The sequence below is a fragment of the Stegodyphus dumicola genome, chromosome X1 (genome assembly GCF_044657685.1).
Source record: "Stegodyphus dumicola isolate Sdum_Otavi_A_Nest chromosome X1, ASM4465768v1".
Lineage (NCBI taxonomy): Eukaryota > Metazoa > Arthropoda > Arachnida > Araneae > Eresidae > Stegodyphus > Stegodyphus dumicola.
The window spans coordinates 63,482,580-63,504,281 of record NC_140780.1 but is presented as its reverse complement, the minus strand read 5'-3'; the positions used below and the strand labels follow the sequence as shown (position 1 = coordinate 63,504,281).

General features: G+C 33.3%; 1 protein-coding gene across 3 annotated transcripts in view; it reads left to right on the top strand.

Moving 5' to 3' along the window:
- Positions 1 to 7,483, top strand: part of Cul1 (cullin 1) — a 151,315-nt gene extending 143,832 nt beyond the window's left edge. For all 3 annotated transcript variants that reach the window (XM_085808005.1, XM_085808003.1, XM_085808004.1), the window contains one exon: positions 6,958 to 7,483. In XM_085808005.1, coding sequence (XP_085664131.1) covers positions 6,958 to 7,032 — 75 coding nt within the window. In that variant the 3' untranslated portion in view covers positions 7,033 to 7,483. The remainder of the gene's footprint in view (positions 1 to 6,957) is intronic.
- The last annotated feature ends 14,219 nt before the right edge of the window (positions 7,484 to 21,702 follow it).

The window sequence follows — 21,702 nt, the reverse complement described above, 5'->3', positions numbered from 1 at the left end:
GTGCTGTTCAGATCAAAGGCAGATTTTCAACATGCACTAATATCTCTAATTTTTTTTTGATAATAAATTTCACCTCCTTTATAACGTTAGCTGATTTAATAGTTTCTCATAGTCATAGACAGTATACCTAGGCACATAATATGCAGTAGCCAAGTTGTTAATATTTAACGTCCTATCTTCATACTTTTCAGTCTCTTTTTTCACCTTGATGGTGATCGTAACAATTTTGTTTGTTGCTTGACTCTTTTCATAAACTTTTCTAAAACTCACTGTTAATGCACTTATAAAAACTGCACTCAGAAATGCACAAAATCTCTTGAAAGTTCAGAGTTATTATACAGGCTGTTTACTGAATATTATACTGGCAGCAGGCTCATGAGCAGTTGTAGCTTTGTTTCAAAAGAGCTAAGCATGTGTAATGTTTTCAGTCGTGATTCATTCAACTCAAGTTGTATTCCAAACAAGTTTCATATACTAAACAAAAAATTTTATATCCAAACAAGACGTTTACCAAGTTGGATATGTTTCAAAGTAGATGTATTCCAAGGTACCGCTGAATATACTAGATGTGGCTAATGTGTTCTTTTTATCGAGATTGACTTTTCATCAAAAGCAAGTTATCAGCTATCGAATTTTCAAAATTTAACCATTTTTAAGCCCTGGGCTAGGTGTAGAGGGGGAGAATTAACAGTACTAAATTATATTAATACTCGAATTTTGTTGTTATTTTTGTGATATGAGTGTCAATTTATAAAAATATTTTCCAGTTAAAGCAGTTAACAAAAAATTGCTTAAGGCAGGCTTTGTACAGTCCCTAAAAGACCTTAGGTTATTTTTATAATCGATTTTTGGTCTTAAAGTCAAAATCATGAAAACATGATATTTGAATGTTTTACTTCTGATACTAGAAGTCTTTTAACATATTTATCTTCCCTTTGTTTTCTCTACTTTTCACTAGACACATGCATAGAAAATATCAAAAATGCTTCTAATCTTATCACATAAACAGACATTTATAGAAATGAATTTTTCTATTAATAAAGAATTTGAAAACTGAAAATTTAAAAGATTCATTTTGTATGTCTCAAGGCATCATCAGTAGCATAGTTAGGATGGGGCAAGGGGGATATCTGCCCTGGGGCACAGCATCCATGGGCTGCCAAATCAGATGTTACAAAATTTTAGAATGAAAAGTTTCTTGGCATGCAGAAGGGAGCACGAAATCTTCAGTTGTTCCCGGATGCTGAAAAACCTTAGCTATGGCTTTGTGCATACGCAGGGCTGGCGCTACGCATTATCGCAGTCGATGCAATCTGTGGATCCTAAATTCTAACATTTTGCCATTTCTAGATTTTGTTGCTGGGTGTGTCACTAAATTCTAAAAATTCTGCTACACTGGTTCTGTAACCGACCCTTACCATACATTATATCATATTTATTCTGAATCTTCATATTACTAAAGAAATAAAATTACACCCTTTGCAGTACATTCTAAATGTGTTTAGTTTTTTAGAATAACAGAAATCTTTAATTAAATCCAAAAATCTTAAAAGGAAACATATTGCGAAAATGAACTGTGTACATAAAGAGAAAAAAAATTATTCTTCAACAATATGTACTGTTATTATTATGTGTTAAGCAGTTGTTTATAATTTCAGCCTTTGCATTTCCTCACCAGAATGAAAATCACTTAGATGGTTTTTAAACTAAGGTTATGGGATTGTAAGACAGAATTTCTTTCTGGCCTCCGCTTGCATGTTGCTTTAGTTCCTACTAGCTCTAGTAATTTGCAATTATTAGTTTTGATTGATTTGGCCAAATATTAGTAGATTGCATCTTCTGTGAATGGTGAACCATTTCAGCAGTGCTTTAATGTCCTTAAATTTGTTCTTTTCTAGATTCCTTCTCACATCCACATTTTTAACATTTTAACCTTTTTTTTACCCATGCGTAGAACTGTGGAGTCGCAGTTTTCCATATAGTACTAACTATATGAAAGTGCTCTGTATTAGAATATATTTGACTCTACTCATATTTGGATAATTTTTATTCCATGCAGACATAAGCAAATTACATCCATTTGTTTTATTTGTAATAGTTATTACTTTATCTTCAATGCAGAATGCTTTGTGTGCAGCTTGACATGTGGATGAATTTTTGATGCAATAAATAAATTTGAGAGAGAGAATAAGGAATTTTACCCATTTGGGAAAGTTGGAAATAAAAGTAAACCGAGAACACATTGCTGTTCATTAAGGTATGCTTATTTTCTGTCTTGGTGTCAAAGACTGGGTTGTTGCACTTTTTTTCACATGGACTTCATTTGAACACAAAGAAAGGTTGTGTTCTGCCAGTGAATCAGGCAGTTTTGAAATCTTAAGGAAATCATGAAAATACTACCTGCTATGATATATGCATTTGCTGAACATAGCATGAGACTATTGCACTGATAATGTTACTGTTTAAAAATGACATCCTGAAGGTGCTCTCCGTTTTCCTGCATGCACTTCTGCCAACTAACTGATCATGAAAACTTCACAGCCCAATGTAACATGTCCACTGAAATCTCTTCCTGTATCTAAACCTTCAGTTCTTTAGTTGGAAGAAGTGTTGGTGGATGATACATAACACTTTAAATGAGCTTACAAGAAAAATCACGCTCATTTAAGTCTAATGATTGCTTTGGCTGTTCCATATCACCGTTTCTCGAGATGATGCATGCAGGGAAAAGTGAATGTGAAATGTCCATTGATCAGAACCTCTGTTCCTGTCTATAAAATCCAAATTTGTTGCCTAAAGTTTAGTCAGTTAACTGGAGCAAATCCGTTGAGGTTTCGCCACCACTTAAATTTTACATTGATGGAAGCACAAATTGAAGTGTAAAATATGCCTAAAAATGATTTTGGACAATCCAAGTTTCTTCTCATAATGTACTGCTGACTTTGTTTCACTGGCAACCTCAGATTGTCATAGTTCTGTGAGGTTCTAACCATTTTTATACTACCATCATTCAGAGCAAATGCATGTTGCTCACCCAGTGTGAGACCTCACCATACGCTGAATGCTATTCGAGTCTGTACCACCAGCTGGTAATATTCTTCTTAGATGGTTGTGCTAAAAATGGAACACAGCATTTTCCACATTGTCTGATTCACTGGTGGACTTTATATTACAAGTAAAACGATGTTTCATGTAAATTCATTCAACAAATGCTAAGATTTACACTTTCTAATAAAAGTAAGCATTCCGTACCATGTAGTATTTCCATTATTTCACTAACATTTAGAAATAGCCCTATTTACTGACAGAATCACTATACTTACTGCTTAAATATGGATGATTTAAGGAGCTGTAAATTTTCAGTCAGAAATAGTAAGAATGCTAGGTAATAATATCAAAAATGCTGTAGGGTCAGACCATAAAGTTTATTATATCTAATTTTGTCCATTTTGAACATTTACTGTAATTATATGAAATATTATTTCAAGTGTAGGAAACTGGACAAGACAAAAAATTTCATTGATTATAAGCTGGGTTTGCTGTAGTGTAGCATGACTGTGTATTACTATATATGTGTGGGTATAAGTGTCTAGCTGAAGTTATTATTGATCTCTTTAACATTTGACTGAATTTTTCTAAAGCTGCTGAAATGAGGTCTACTAACAGGAGTGTGACTGTGGACTCTTGTTTCAGAATATTTGCACTACTCTTAGTGATGAATTCAGGTTAGAATTCCTATTTTCAGAAAAGAGAGAAAAGAATTATTATAAAGATTTAGAGCATGTTTTCTGTGATAGAGAAATATGTGTACATAGCATTCTACGTAGGCAATTAAAAATGAGATACATGAAGTGGATGGTAATGCATGTATCTCCTTTGACATGTTTTAAAGAACTGGAAAAGGCAATTTCTGACATGTACTTTAGACTGAAGGGAACTAATATTAATAATTTTAAAAGATGCACTTGAATCTTATAATAAGAAGAAATGAATATGTATAATTAATGTAAATATAAAATGCATTATTATATGTTTGAAACATATGATAACCAGATTAATAAAGTATTATTACACTTTGGTTATATATAATTCTATTAAAATTCTCATTCTGCTGTGTTGTCAGAAGTAAGTAAACTGATTCAAATGGTAAAAGTAGATTAAGAGTTCGGTGTAATTGATACTTTCATGGATGACCTATTTATGGCATCAGTTTCAATCCAGATGAATCTTTTTCACTTCCTTTTCTGTTCTTGCTTTCACTGTCTTGTTAGGATTTGAGCCATACTTATAAGAATGGGTCGGATGTATGGGAGATTAAAAGGAAATACATTATTGCAACACCATGTGGTTGATGATTTTATTGCTACTTCAATTTAAGCTATTTTTGTTGATAATTTTGTTCCATTTTATCGTACTGATAAACTTTAATACAGTACAAAGTCCGTAATCCGGACGTCCATTATCCGGAATGATCTATAATCCGGACTTCAAAGCCACAAACTTTTTTTTTGTATGCTTTATGCATGTGCGTGATGCATTTATGCATGCACATTTAATGTATAATGGACGGTATAAACTAGGCTAAAATTATCTTTACTGATTCTAAGGCATTTCAGTTAATGTTGCAGATTGCGCTGTTCCTTAATCTTCTAACTGGATCCAATTTTTTTTCCCCCAGACTGTTAGAGCAATTTTATAAAAATTAATTTTGAACTTTTGATATGTCAAAAAGTTTCCAATTCTGGAGCTGCTAAAAGATCTACAAAGCGAAAGCATGTTTCGATGTCCATTAAACAAAAAGTGGCATTGCTGCTAAAAACGGGTAAAGGCATATCTGTCTCAAAATTATGCGAGGAGTATGACATTGGAAAGTCAACTGTATATGACATAAGCAAAAAGAAAAAGGAACTTTTTGAATTTTTTGTGGATTCCGACACCCCACTTGCAATGAATAACAGAAAAAGGGTTTGTTATGCTAAAGTGACAATCATGACAAAGTGATGATTGAATGGGTCAGACAGCGTCGCAGCAAGGGCGTGCCATTGACGGGTCCAATGCTAATGACTCAAGCCAAAATATTTCATGAAGAAATGAACTTAAATACTGAGTGCACATATTCGACAGGTTGGTTAACCAAATTTAAAAATCGCCATGGTATAAGACAAAAATTTCAGCTGATACTGAAGCTGTTGAACAGTTTGCAGATGAATTCATTGAATGAACTCTTTACTAGTGAACAATTATCTCCAGAACAAATTTACAACGCTGATGAAACTGGTCTTTTCTGAAAATATGTACCGCGAAATACCTTGGCATCCTCTACAGAAAAGGCTCCAACTGGTGTCAAAGATTTCAAAGCGAGACTAACAATTTTAGCTTGCACATATGTTGCAGGAACGCACAAGTGCAAACTTTTTGTAATCGGAAAACATGCAGGACTTCGAGCATTAAAAGGAGTAACGATTTTCCAAATTATATATCCTGCAAATAAAAGAGCATGGATGACACAAGCATTGATGAATGATTGGTTTGAAAATCATTTTATACCTGAAGCTGAGCAACATTTGAATTCGGTTTCGATGTCCATTAAACAAAAAGTGGCATTGCTGCTAAAAACGGGTAAAGGCATATCCGTCTCAAAATTATGCGAGGAGTATGACATTGGAAAGTCAACTGTAATTAAGAATTAAAGTTATGGGAATAGTGCACGTGCTGAAATGCAAATATAAAGTAGCATTTTTAAAATCTATGTTAAATTTCTTGAGCAGTGGCAAGACTATTCAAGACTTTTTGAAATTTTTTAGCATAAAATCTGCTGTGTGGAGCATTGCAAGATTGTGGGAAGCTGTGTCTCCAGATATGTTAAAAAATGCTTCGCATAATTTATGGACAGCTACCATACTTCATGGTGAGGATGATGAAGATGATAGCCGTGAATTTGAAGGTTTTCGGACATCATAAACTAAAGGTGAAATTTTCCAGTTATTGGATTTTGTAAAGAAATGTGGAGAAGTGGTAATAAACGAAGATGATATATCAGAAGTTTTTCATTGCGACGACAATGCCCGAATCATCAATCAATTAACGGATGGCGAAATCTGTAGTATGGTTTTAGATGCAGAAAATACCGCTTCCGATAGTGTAGAAAGTGACAGAGAGGTTATTGAAAATGAAAAAATTTTGATTGACAAGTTAGTCGGCATTCTCGACACAGCAGTTACAGGACTTGAACAGTGGAACTTTGTAACTGACCAAGAAATTATGTCTGTTTATAGAATTAAAGAGAAAGTATTAGCACAAAAAACAAAGTCACTTAAACAACTTACATTAAAAGAAATGTTTAATAAAGTAAACAAATAAATATTAAGCTTTTTTATTGGTAAATTTTGATACCCTTTAGATCATAATTGCTCTTTATTTCATAAATTATGGTTTCATATTTTTAATTGTATAATTTCTGAATGCTCTTACCAGATTTAAATTGATGATCTATAACCAGGAAAAACCCCTAATCGTCCCGGCGAGTCCAGATTACGGACTTTATACTGTATATTCATTTAATCAAACTTCTGAGATGTTGAACATGTATACTATTTTATTTAGTAATTTACTATTTTCATTAATGCATTTATTAATAAATTATGTGTGCATTTTAGAAACAACTTGATTAAATATAATTGGATGAAGGTATTAAATTTTCTTTCTGCTCATTTTATGTAAAAATAAGCATGATTATTTCATGAAATTTCATTATTATTTTGATGCATAATTTTCTAGATTAATATGTGTGTGTATATATATGAGTGAATGGGAATGTCAGTACATAGGGAAGGAAGTACTGTCTGTATCTTTGTATTAGCTATTTCTTTAAATATATAAGAAAATCTTAATTTTAGGTGTAAGTAGTATTTTATTTTCTTAACAAAATGCTAAGTTATCTTTTCCTCCCCCTCATAGAAATGTATAGATATTTTAATAGAAAAGGAATATCTGGAACGCACGGAAAAGGATACTTACAGCTATTTAGCATGATGGTATTTTCATAGCTTCAAAGTGCTGAAACAGCTTGAGTTCTTCCCCACCAATGGCAAAAGTCTAGGTGGACATGTGCACCAGGACTGGGAAATCTGCCTCTTTTTGTTACATATTTTTTAAAAACATTTCTATGAAACTGACTTTCATAGTAGTATATTGTATCGTGGTTTAAAAAATGTCATTATTTTAACAAGAAAATGAATGACAGAGACTATGGTCATGGAATCCACAATTTCAAATACCATGATGTATTGTTTGTGTGGAAAAAACGTTATTTAACTATTTATAAACCCCTTGTATTTTTCCCTATTTATTATATTTCCCTAGTATTTTTTTAATGCTGCTTTACTTCAGCATTGAACTTGCTACTGTTACATATTCTGAAAATATGTCCTTTAATGCTGCTGTTGTAAGTACTGTTAACACAAATAAAGTGATTTTTCATTTCTTTGTTATTTTCCTGTGTTTCTGAACATTGGCATTTTTATAGAGCATATACAAAATTTTTGTCAATTTTACCACAGAATTTATTTGCTGCATTATATGCTGACTAAAGTTGGGGGTCACTTAATATGATCACATTTGCTCATTGCTAACATTAAATGATAAAAAAATATGCTATTAGGTATCAGTGAAACTTAGTATAAATATACTAAAGACATACAAATACTTTCACAACATTTTAGTTAACGGGAAAAATCATCAATTGTGGGTTGTGTGCAACTTTTATGCAAGAGCTCATTTATGCTCATAATGTTTCTGGAGATTATTTGATTCTTTATCTCTAATCTTAATATTCAGAAGGTGTCCTTTATCTCAGCATTTGCAGGAAATTTGATTGCTTTGGTGTCCTTTATCTCAGCATTTGCAGGAAATTTGATTGCTTTATTTTCATCTTCAGAAAAGCTATAACATGATGTGCATGGATTTATTGTAGGAAATGACTAGCTTATACTTCATCTGCCATCAGTGCTGTAGCTGACTTTTTTCCCATTAATATCCATCCAACCAATATAGCATATATTCATTGCAATTCATATTAATTGGAGGTAATGCTTTCCTCAACCTCCTCCATTTCCTGATTTTTAAAAATATTGGCATGCTCAAAACAGTTCTTTTTTATCATTCTGAGGGGCATTTCCAAGCCATGTTCAGTAGATGCTCCATATTAAGAAGTTTAGTTTTCCTTATTAATTCATTTCCACTTGCAGTCAAATCTGTAGTTTCCAAAGGAGCCAGTTGTAGTTGTAATGCCCAACAGCAAAGAAAAAATAAAGTGCCTTTAAGAAGTTAAATGAATTGTTAAGAAGGTGCAGTAACTGTCTGATTTTGTTATGGAGAGGGCGATCAAATTGAAGAAAGAAGAGAACTCTTAATGACAGTCATTCAAAAACTCCATTATTCTTGCAGAACGCTATATGTTCAATCTGTTAATGACTTTTGGCAAGGATTTACTGTATATGGAGTGACATAATATATACTATATTGTTATTATTTGTTGATGTTGTTAACATCTTACTGTGCTACATATATTAATTAAACTTCATCTAATTTACTGTACTGCTTAATAAAATAAACCACTTTTGCAATCAAAACCCAAGGAATGAATTCAGATTAATACAATATCATTACAAAATAACTGCTTATAAAAATCAAATTACTTTTAAAATATTGAAAGTCAAAAGTTTGTTTCAAGTTTAGTGATTTTGTTCAATTCACTTTCACCAGGGTTTATACGGTCCTCAAAAGTCCTTAGGTTTTTTGGAATTGATTTTTGGTCCTTAAAAGTCCTTAATTTTGGCCAAAATTGGCAGAATGTCCTTAATTTTAATCATCTGAAATTTCTGTCTTGTTTTTACGACTGCTGTTTTGAGTGTGAATAATCATTATGGAGGAATATTTTTGACAATTCGCTGACAAATATGATTATCTTTTGAATGGGTTCATGGGTTATAAGTTGTTCCTATTTCTAATGTAAAGGGTGGGGATACTGGAGTTTCTGAGCAAGGAGTCAAACATAAGCATTTCAAAATTCTTTTTTTTTTTTTTTTTTTTTTTTTATATATGAAGAGCATTTAAACAACTTTCTGGTTTTGGGGATGTGAATTCTTTTATTAAATGGTTCTAAATTTATCGACTTATCATCATTTTGGCGATTTTAAGATTGATTTATATACAAAATTTTTAATTCGGAGATTTGGGAATTTTCCGACGATTTTCTTTTTGGAACATTATAACATTGATAAATTTAACTAAAATAATGGTAATATGTTTAAATTACATTTAAGCAATAGCATCAAAATAAAACATTTTAATTTTCTTTTGCTGTCACATAAAGTGACATTACTTTTCATTTTGGTGACTTATTATATAGTATTTTGAATCTGAAAAATAAACAAGGTAATAAATGCTATAAAGCACAGTTTACAAAACAATTCCTAGCAAAAGCAAAATTGCTATATAATTAAAAATCTCTTCCTCTTAATTTTTTCATGGCAAGAATGTTTCCCATGCTGGCTCAGCATATTCAGAATTGTCAGAATATGTATCAGTTTTCTCTGTTCTACTTTTTCTACTTATTTTTTTTTTTTTTTTTTTTTTTTCCAAAATATTTCTTGCCCTTTTTGTCTTGTAGAATTAGTAGGGCTAATTTTTCTTTAGGATTTTACACAATGCAACTTGGAAAGTTTAGAAGGATTTGAAGGCAAGATTTACAGACCCACAATTGTAGAAGGCTCCAGAAAAAATTGACAAAATGAAAATGCTTTCATTGTAGTAACACATAATGGATGTATTTTACAGGAAGTGAATTTTTTTACATTTTGGGGGATTTTTGGAAGGACAATGAAAACATAATATTTGAGTGTTTTATTTCTGATACTAGAAATTTTTTTCTTAACATGTTTATCTTCCCTCTATTTTCTCAACTTTTCACTGGACACAAGTATGGAAAATATCAAAAATGTTCCTAATCCTTTCACATGGACAGGCATTTATAAAAAAGAAATTTTTCCCTTAATAAAGAAATTGAAAAATAATTTAAAATATTCACCTTATGTGTATCAATGGATCATGCTCAGGGCTGACACAAGGCATTTTTCCACCTGATGCAAACTTTGTGAATCCTAAATTCTGCTCCTACTGCCTGTCTTAAATTGTAAAAGTTTTGCCATTTCTAGATTTTGTTGCTCGATGTGTCACTAAATTCTAAAAATTCTGCCTCATTGTCCCTGAAAACCAGCCCTTATTATACATCATTTCATATTTATCAGCTTTTTCTTTAGATTCTAAATATACTCGGACTCTTTTTTAGAATAACTGAAATCTTCCAAAAATTCTAAAGTGAAGGGGAACTGAAGAAAGAAACTGAATCCATAAAGAGAAAGAAAATTATTCTTTGGTGATACGTACAGCTCTTATTATGCAAATTAACCACTTGTTTGTAATTTTAGCCTTTACTGTAAGTTCCCCTTTCTATTTTCTCACCATAATGCAAATCATATACTAGTTTTGGGACTGAAGAACAGAGTGTTTTTGCTCTCCACTTGGATGTTGCTTTAGTTTCTGCCAACTCTGATAATTTGTAATTATTCATCTCTGCGCAATCACTGCTAACATTTGAATTTGTTATGACGATAGAGTTATTGAGCCAGCTTAGATTAAAATTAAATTGTGTAGTCTGACTACTAGTCTACATTTTTAGTTTGACTGTTGTTGTTTAATTGGATTACCCCAAGCTATAGTTGATTTTGTCAACATGGAAATGTGCCTGTATGTTTTAAGTTTTTTTAAATAAAAGGTTTATTTAAGCCTTTATGAGACTTTGTAGTTACTTTCAGACATAGTGATAATTTGCTTCATGTCTACAAGAGGGTTTGGACTATTTAACTTTTACCAGATCAAGTAAAACCTCATTACGTACCCTGTTAAGAGACTGGCAAATTAGGAGATAAAACACACAGAAACTAGTGGGAACATTGGTTTGTGTATTGAAACAGGTTTTTAATTGTTAGGAAAGATGTTTAAAGAGAAGCAAATTGATATAAATTAAATCAAAGGCATCAAATTAAAAAGACTCATAATTATTTTGTTTTTGCTACAAAACAAATGTTTTGTAGCTTTTAATGTGGAATTACCCTAATACCGTTTAATAATCAATGTTATGACATTGATTTAAAACTGACAATTTAAAATTCATGCATTTTAAACTGAAATATTATTAGATTGTGATTTTAATAGTGCTTTTTCAACAAATGTTTTTAAAAAATAAATAAAATTTAATAGTGGTCATGTAAATCTATAAAGATTAAGGGTATTTAACTACCTATTTTAATTATTTGTAACTAACTGCTCACCTTTAAAAGTTACCTCTGCAAGTTATTGCCTTTCGTTAATCCTTACTGTGGTCACAAGATACAGCACAAAAATGTAAAACTTATTCTTGGCATCTAGTGAGATTTAAAGTAATATTAAACAACTTATCACCTCTGGTGCCTTAGTGGCTTATTGGAACCCTAAAATATATTAACTAGGTTATAATGCCAGGAACTCTACACGAAGCTATAACACTAACTGTGTCAGAGAGATGGAGCACAACTAACTTTCAAAACTTGCCAACCTCAAAACTACTTCAGGCTTTCAGTTTTGTTCTGATCAACAGATCTCTCTAGGCAGGCAGCAACACTGGCAACAACCAATCTTCTGTTACGAATTATGCTGATTATGATTTTATTTCTCATTTTAACCTATGCCATCTGACTTAAAATCTACCTGCTATTTACTAAACCTCTTGACTAAGTACGTGGGAAAATGAGACAAAAAAAAAATCAACATAAAGCTAACTGTTAGTAAAACTTAAATAAAATGTCCCTAATCTTATTTCAAAATCTTCAAACTATGTTCAACTATTATATGTGTAAAATACTGAATGCTACCTAATAAATTTTAAAAAGTGGATTTTATTCTTAGAGATGCATTACAAAAATGGAGTTCAGACATAAGTTGATTAAATTTTAATTGAATTTATTCAGCTCCCATTAGCTGATAAGTCTTTTATTTTTTTCATTAATGGTCCTTAAAAAGTATTTAATTTCCATGTGCAGAAATGTGTGCGAACTCTGTTTCACTCATGGAGGTGCAGATGTTAGAATTTTTGTATCTGGTCCAATCATGGGTGGTTGTGGGTCACAAGAGGTTTAAAATTGGCTTCGGCCAGCTAAGGGAAGCATAAAAAAGACGTGAGGGAGAAATCTATGAAAAATTGTCTTCTTTGGCTCACACGGTTTGTTCAGTACATCATACACATCGTGCTTTCATTGTTTCGTCATGGCTCAAAATGTCCGAATGCAAGCATTTGAGCTTAAAAAAGATAAAGAAGGATTGCCAGAAGACAAGGTGACAATAAAAAAATGCATGATAAGACCTTTGTCAAATATTTGGGAATCAATGGAAATATCCAGACTTGGTATGTAAAGGTTATCAGAGAAAAACTAATTAGTGAAGATGAAAATCCCGATCCTGTACCAACAGCAGCAGTCTGAACAAGGATTAAAAATATTGAGAAGAATGCCCAAACTTAAAGGTGGAGATCCAGAAATTTAGAAGCAATATCGTGGCTTGGAGACTACCATTGAAAAGCTACTAACAAAAAATATGCAAACACTCGAATGAATAAGTTTTTAACCCCTTCGTGCCGGGTAGCGCAAACCCGCTCTTATCGCGGAGGCCGGCAGTGTGTTACGCAAGCGTCTGTCCAGGGCCGGGGGCTTTTTTGCTACTAAGCCTAAATCCATGAAATTTCCGAAGTATCAACGCTCTATAGTTTAATAATGCTCTATAGAGTATTTAAACGGCTTATGCTTTATAGATATTTTTATACTATATACTTTAATTACCTTATTTCTTGTTTAAATGCATATTTTACACATTTTATTTTCATTACTCACCATTTTATGACTTTTAATATTATACATCTGAAAACTAAATATATTACTTAAAATTCTCTTTTCGTATGAAAAATTTGAAAACAGGGATCTACACACAGTCCTACATTACATTCCTTGCATTCGTGATAACTCATTTGCCGTTTTAGAGGATTTTTCCGGGAATGTGAACAAATGAAGCATCGTCGTCTCATTTTCTTATCAGTCTCTTCTGAACAAAGTTTTGGAAAATGTCTTTCAGTTAATCTTTCAGAATCAATATCTGAAATATTTTGCATCATTTCTGCTATTTCATGCTCTGTTAAACATTTTCGACGCTTGGACATTGCAACTGTAAAAACAGAAAGAATTCACGTCTAACAAGATCTAATTATTTTCTAAAAACTGAACTGCAAACCGAAATACCCAACGCTTTAGCGCAAATAAAACTTCTACACTTACAATAAAGAACTACCACGTGCGAATAAAGTGCGATTTAAAGAAATGTCATAAATCACGCCATTCGGAAACATTTATTTTCCCTTTTGTTTATATAATCAAAAACACGTGTATGTGAGTCATGCTGCTTCTCTCATTTCGAGTAGAAGGTCTAATGTACATGTATCTGAAACCATATGGACATACAGTGCCATCTTGTGGCAGAAATTATAGTTTTTAAAACGTTTTAGGACACTGGCACAAATACTTGACAGTCGGCGCTGAGCGGGAAAACACGCCTCCGTGTCGGCCGGGAAGTGAGTGTGTTCGTTGCTGGCACGTAGACGTGACAGTCGGCGCGAAGGGGTTAAATAATGTTTCCATACAATATGTGTATATATTGATTGATCTGAGTAGTATGTTGAAATAATAAAAATTTTTCTGAATTAAGCAAGCTTTTGTCATCCATGGAAAAAATAATGAAATTTTATTTATAAAAAAGTGTATATAACTTAAATATTAAACAGCATAATGAAAAAGATTATTACTCTCAACAGCAGGACCATATACAAGGATAGAGAGGTTCAGGTATGTGCACATTTCATTCCGAAAAATATTTATTGAAATCCTAGATAAAATACCATATATACCCGCGTATAAGTTGACCCCTCACTTCCGAAATCGATCGAGAAACTTCGAAAAATTTTTTTTTTTAAATACTACATTTATTCAAAATCATCTGAGAAAAAAAAGTAAATATACGATAAAAAATACCTTGGTAAATGAACAAAATCAAAATCCTTCAACGTCCGATTCATGGTCAGATTCGCCAAACATTTCATAGAACTCTTCTGTCGTCATTGGCTCGTCGTCATACATATTTTCAGTCTCGAACTCTGTATTGTTACAATCACTACTAGAACCTTCGTCGTCATTTTCACTTTCAAAAACAGCATCATCTTCCGTGCCATCTAGTTCGTTGCTAATACAACATTTTTAAAATGATTTTATAATCATTTCAGAGGGTATTTCGTTCCAAGCATCTTTAACCCACTGAGCAATTAATGTAATATCGGGCTTTTTAATGTTGCCTCCCTTTGTAAATGTTGGTCGACCGGAACTAATCCACTCTGCCCAATATTTTCTAACATTTACTTTGAAGGGCTTATTGAGGCAGACATCTAGGTGTTGAATGACTGATTTCAATCCTCCCGGAATTACGGCCACAGTCGTTTTTAGCTGTTTTGTCACTTCTTCAGAAAAGTGTCCACGAAAAGAATGGTATAGAGAGAAAAAAGAGAAGGTTTTTTTTGAAAGCTGCTCCCGGTCTTTTATCCCACACATTTTTAAGCCAATCGACTGTTCCGTCAGCATCCATCCATCCATCCCTTTTCATGGGCGCAAACCAGCACACCTGATGGAAACACAACGTTTTTCTTTTAAAAATGATCAACGGACGAAGCTTACTGCCGTCAGCCAAGCACGAAAGAACGATCGTAAAATGGGTTTTTTCATGCCCGGTCGGTTTTATCAAAATGCTTTTTTCCCCCTTGCAGTCAATTGTTTTATTTTCTGGTAGATCAAAACGCATGGGGCTTTCGTCCCCCTATTTGGGAAAGTTCAAAAGAAATCCTTTTTCTTACATCGATAATGTATTTTTGAAAATTTGCTCGATATTGATCGGTTGTTCGGGGGCCGAAAATTCTTTGGTTTAATCGAAACTTACTCTAGTTAAAGTATGGAACTCTGTGATTAGTTCGTCACATAATTTAAGTCATGAAATTACATCAAGTAAGTGACTTATTTGATAAGTCGTCCAATTTGAGTGCGGGAAGAAAACAACTGCATTATATAAAGAAATTTTTGAACTTCCGATTCTTTTAATTTTTTAAGGCCCCACGTATAAGTCGACCCCCTTCCCCCCCCCCGCACTTTGAAGTCTTCTCTCTTTTTTTTTTTTTTTTTTGTCCAAAATATCTCGATTTATACGCGGGTATATACTGTAAGTCTATTTTTAAAAGTTTTATTTTTATATCCTCCCCTTCAAAAATATCCAATTTTATATAGCAAAATCCTGCGTGTGGCCCAGCACCGCATATAAAAATCAACCTCTTTTTTACAATCAAATTAGGTAGGAACAGACGGGATCATATTAAGCGGTAGCCACTGTATATGTAAGTCTATTGTACATAACATTCACTGTTATCCGCTGTTTCACATCCCATGGCATATCCTGGACCAAATTACTGGCAAATGCTGGAATATTACTCTATATCCACATCATTTGTATTATAAGGACTCTTAACACTCATCTCATGACGATAATATTCTTACATCGAACTAATAATCTTGATCACATGAACTGAGTTATGGTTGTGATATATACTAGTAAATATACTTCAATATGTTATATACTGTGTAGTCGGTAAGAAGAAGGATATCACTCTTCAGTTTCTTATCCCATTTCAAAAGCTATTCATTACAAGTTACTAACATTATCCATGCCTTAGAACTATATACAGGGTGTCAGGAGAGATAGAATAGCACCTTTATGCCTAGATACATGATACATAAGAACCTACGGTGACTACAGATAGCCTGTGCAGCGGTGACAAACTTTCAGGAGAGTTAGAGTACATCTAGACGATGGGAAATCACATAGCAATGTGTGGTCGGAAACGTTTTCCAGGTGCGGTAGTGATGACACAAAACACAAACAGTGAGATAAAACATGTTTTATTAGGTTTAGTACAGCAGAAACGTACAAATAAGAACAAAAACAAACAATGATCGTCATTAAAGAAGGTGTTCGAAATTACGCCCCCTGTACCGGGATGCAAGCCTCACTTCTCTGGCGCATGGATATCTGCATCACGGATGGAAGATACATGACGCACGGTTCCTGCATCACGGTCCGGGTCGTAATTTCGAGCACCTTCTTTGATGATCGTTGTTTCTTTATGTTGTTTTTTTCTTTGTTTTTGTTGTACTCTGAATAATAAATATGTTTTCTCATCCCGTTCTAGTCCTTTCTTGAGTTTTGTGTCATCACTACCGCGCCAGGAAAGCTCCGACCATGCCGACCTATGTCATTTTTATGTGTGTGTGACCTATGTTTATGTTCTACGTTTACGAAATTTACGTATTTGCGATGTCGCTATGGTTTCACAAACGTTTTGAAAGTGCACTCTCGGTAGTTTTTGAGGCTCTTTGAAATTATTTTCTCTTTGCTAATGGTACATGTCAATGAATTTTTGATACTTTTTCTGTTAATTTTGAGCTTACGAGTTACTTAAATACTTAAAAATATATGTGTAGATCGTTTATCTTCATATACGTGATATATTTCTGTTGTAGTTATATGTTTATATACTACTATGTGATAATACCAATAGAAAAGTGAAAATAATTTCAAAGTGTCTCAAAGGCTATCGAGATCCCACTCTTGCAACGTTTGCGAAAACACAACATCGCAAATATGAAATTTCGCAAAACATGAAATTATTTAAAAATTTATAGGAAAATACAAATTTAAGAACCAAATGCACATGTTTGCGAAGAAACAAATATATACATTTTTATAAGGAAATTTTTGCATATTTTCTATTTTGCATATTTTCTATTTCTATATGGATAAGTCAGGGCAATTTTCTGAAATGAACATATGGGACCACGAAATTTTTTAGAAGAGCGGAAAGTTATAATAATTTCAGTATTTCACTAGAAATCTAAGCGTCACATGTAAGTAGCACTATCAAAATTAACCAAGAGTACAACAAAGTACATGTATACATTATTTTGTGAATAATTTATTAACATTTTCTTTTGATTAGAATACTTGTAGTATTGTGTGGCCCCAACTTGTTAGCAACCGTGGTAGTGACTGCTATGAACTGTAAATTTACGCAAACACGTAAGAAGGTTTTAAATCCCTTTTTATTCCACTTTAGAAATAACAGCTGCGTTCACTTGACGCTCACAAACAACGCCTACCCGACGATTCAACAAAACAGAAATGTGAAACTAAAAATTAATGACAGGATGAATAAAACAACTAGATCACTACCTACGAGGCTCTGAAATCGTAACTAACATAACTGCGTTCTAAAATACAGCTGAGATGCAGCGAGCTTACTGATTAAGCAGTTGAAAGATTCAGCGAACTGCCGAGATAGGCACACAGGCCGAAACACGCGGTTCTTAAATTTTTACCTAGCAACCTTCACGTTAGCGATTCAAGAAGCACACTTATAAACTCGTTTGCCTTCTATTTAAACTCAACTTACTTCTGCTAAAATTTGAATATACTGCGCACTCTACTACAATTTACATACTCTGGCATTGGCAATTCTAGGGGAAAGTAAAGGCTTGACAGGAAAGATAGCTTAAACTTAAAATAAATATAAACCCTACATTTGCCGCTGCCAGAATTTGGTAAACTTGGAAGCAGGTCCTAGAAACGACATGTTGAAAAGTTTCTATAATTCTAACCTAAGACTCAAGAGCCCCGTTTACATAAAACAAACTTTTACCTAAAACATTTACAATCGTTTCTGTAGAGGGTTAGGATACAATATCTTCTTACAGGATCTTTTCTGCTGTTTGGTCTTCATCAATCAATCTTTTTCTTTTCCTTCCAGCATCTGGAAGGAATAAGTATCAGTATATTCCAAATACATTATGATTTAACACTTTCTTAACACTCGATAATGTTTTCGTTTTCGAACCTTTTCTTTTCCTTAATTAACTGCTTACATTCACATTCATTCAAAGATGAATTTAACTTTACCCTGGTTCTCCAACATGTGTGGTGTCAAACGGGAATCTTCGTGTTTTTGTATTACAACACTTCCCCTAACCACAATGATTTGTTAGAATTCAAACGACCAAATATGACACAAGGTAACCAAATGTTTTATTAGGCCCTGCGATCACGAAAGCTGGAGGCAGTGTCTAAACACAGCTCCGAAATTTTTTAAATAAGTGTTTCAAAAATGTTTTCAACTCTCTAAAATAGTTAAATGCACCTTTCCTATGCAATATCTCATTCATCAAATTGAAAAAGGAAACTTCGCTTCTTCGAAACTTCAGGTGTTTTGTTAGCTGTTCACTATGAACACGAGAAATCCAAAAGAGGCCCTGACACGGAATATTCAGATAAGTAACATTCTGTTCTCTATAAAATATCTGTTTCTCTATCACTAGAGTGTCATTAAATTTATTTATTTATTATTTTTCATAAGATTCTAGCATTATACAATAGTTGGTAATAGTAGCAGGTCATGTGGTTCTTTTCTTCGTAACTATTCCGTAGAGACGCCACATTCCTTATCAGTAGTCCGTTCTTATCAGCAACTCACACCCTTCGGAGGCCCCCCCTTTTCGTGCTTAGGAATTTCTTGTGAGGGAAAAATGGGGATCTCTTGATCATCGATGAGTATAGATTGTGATTTTTGTAACAAAGATCCCCGACTCTTTTTTTTTTTTTTTTCCAGGTCTCAAACTTAAAATTACGAGCAAATAAAAATACAGTGACGGAATTTGTTCAACTTGTACTATAATAAATTTCAACGGTTAAATTTATAAATTAATTTTATATTTAACTAATATTTAAGAAAAATAAACTGTATAATTTATTTTTGCTGAAATGCTTTCACACTGTGTATGATGGATTTATAATTTTGTCAATTACTGTTTTTCTGAAATATACATAAATTTTTTTGGGAACGGTAATATTTAATGTTACTTTAGTTAAAATATTATGTACATCTTTGTGATGATATATGTCTTTTCTAGTTAGGTCTCAAGATAAGGGCATACACATTACCATGTAGGAATTCATTCCTTTTTTTTTTTTTTTTTTAACTTAGCTAAAGTTTGCTTCTTAAAGACACTAATTTTTGCAGATGAACTCCTTAACTACACTCATGGACACAATCGTATTTTAGGATATTTTCTACTTCTTTTCCTTTTCTTTCTATAGGCCCTTTTTTTTCTCCTCTATTATTTTTGGGCCATTTATTTTAAATTTTATTTTGTCCCATCTTTTCTTTCTGGCCTTTTGAACTCGTAAAAAATGTACGAAGTTCCTTTTTACTCTCCTCAAATACGAAATTGCAACTCTTTCTATATACCTTTCCTTCGCACCTATGCTTGATTTTTCGCCCATCGGTGCAGAAAGACTTAGCGGGTGCAAAACAAGACATCTGTCTACTTTGTCTGTCTGTCTGTCTTAAATATGACACACCTTAATCTAATATACTGAAACTCGATGAGCTATGTTTAACATTCTTAAATTCAAGTGTATGCGGGGAACCCTAAAAAACACATTCATTCTAAATTCCCCCTCATTCATCTTTAGACATGCAGGCTTTCGCTCTAAAGTATGATTTTATCTACTGTTTAATACTTAGATTTGAACTCGTTTCTTTTGCGCATTTACTTTTAGCATCTAAAATTTTATGCTTCTAGACTAAATTCTACTTTCACATAACTTTCAAGTATTTACCTATATTTACAATATTCTAATACATATGATTTTTAAAATTTACCATAAGATAAATAAGAGAAAATAAAAATTTACTTCACGCTTTCTTCGCCAAGCTGGCGGCACTGAAACTAAATTTTCCATCAATACAAGAATACGAAGTTATTTTACTTTCGGCCAAATTTTGGCTTTAACATAACAGAACCAGTCTTTCGACCAACACGAACTGTTTGCTCTTAGATTTTACACTTAAAGAAAATAATGCTTTTGCCTTAGCTAAATAAAGTAAAACAAAACTAAGTCTCAACCGAGACAAATTGACTTCCGTCAATACATAGAACTTCGTATTTACAAATAACATTTCAGACAAAAGAAAAATTTATAGAAGATTTTAACTTATCTTTGACTTTTCGATGCTTGCAACTCCGACATCCTCTTCTGGCAAATTGATCCCAAGTTACAGAATTCATGGAAGTCAACCTCCTCTTCTGGTTTCTTCGAGTTTCCTCCATGGTGACTTTCCTTTTTCGCCCTCTGTACGCCGGCCTCTTGGGGTGGTAGTCTTCGGGTTCCTGTCTTTTCCGTTTGGCCCCTGGACGGCTGGCTTTGGCGGCCTCCGGTCTATCTGGCCCTGGAAGTGGTTTCCTCGACGCAGATTTTCTACTGCGGAAAGTTGTACCTGGTCTTTTCCTGTTTACCAAAGATTCTTTACGAGGCGGCGTTGATTTCCTGCACTTCTTGAATGCTGGAGTCTGACCATTTTCATTCCTTCTTTTCGGGACCCTAGAATGACTTGTAGAAGGGCTAGGTTCCTTTTCTGTTCTCTGCTTCTTGGGTGGTGGAGCGGGCGGCGTTAATTCTGGAATTTCCACTTCTTTTGCGCTTGAGTCCTGTAAGAAACTTTTAAGGATTTCGAAATCATTTTGATTATAATATTTTTTCACCTGGTCGGGACTTGCTTTACAGATTTCCCCTCTCTCGTTCTTAAGGTACAATACGACTCCCTTGATTTCCTGAATTACATAGGGGCCTTCAAATTTTCTAGCCAACTTTGCAGTGAAATTATCTGGGACACTTGATAAAGAAAATTTCCGCTTTAACACTTTATCCCCTACTTTAAAATCTGCTTCACGGCGTTTTCTATCATAATAAAGTTTCTGTCTATTTCTTGCCGTATCCGAACTTTTAACCGCCTGATCAATAAGTTTCTGTATATCTTTTTGTTTAAATTCTTCTTCCCTTTGTTGCACAAAGAATAATTTATCTAGTGGCGTAATTAACTTACGTCCTAAAAATAATTCTGCTGGAGTTTTTCCAGTAGTATCATGATTTGCTGTTCTTAAAGCATAAGCTAACTCATTTATGTAACCGCGTTGTGCCATCCCAGCGCTTGTGCTAACATAGCTTCGAATTATTTTTACAATATTTTTATTAACTCTTTCTGCGATGTTTGCCTGTAGTCTATACAGAACCATTTTGATATGGCGTATGCCAAGTCCAGAGCAAATGTTTTCAAAAATTTGGCTAACGAATTGTTTACCCTTATCGCTAATGACTTTTATCGGTGCACCGTATTTTAAAATGTACCTGTGTAAGAATGCATCTGCGACTGTTTTGGCTGACGCGCGTTTAAGTGGAACAATTTCTGTCCATTTTGAAAAATGATCTACAATTTCTAAAAGAAAACGATTTTTATTTAACTCACTCTGGGGAAAGGACCAAGAAGATCTATGCCTAAAATTTAATTCGGAAATGTAGCGCGAATGCTATTTAAGTACTCGGCCGGGCTGTAATTAATATCATTTATTAATTGACATTGAT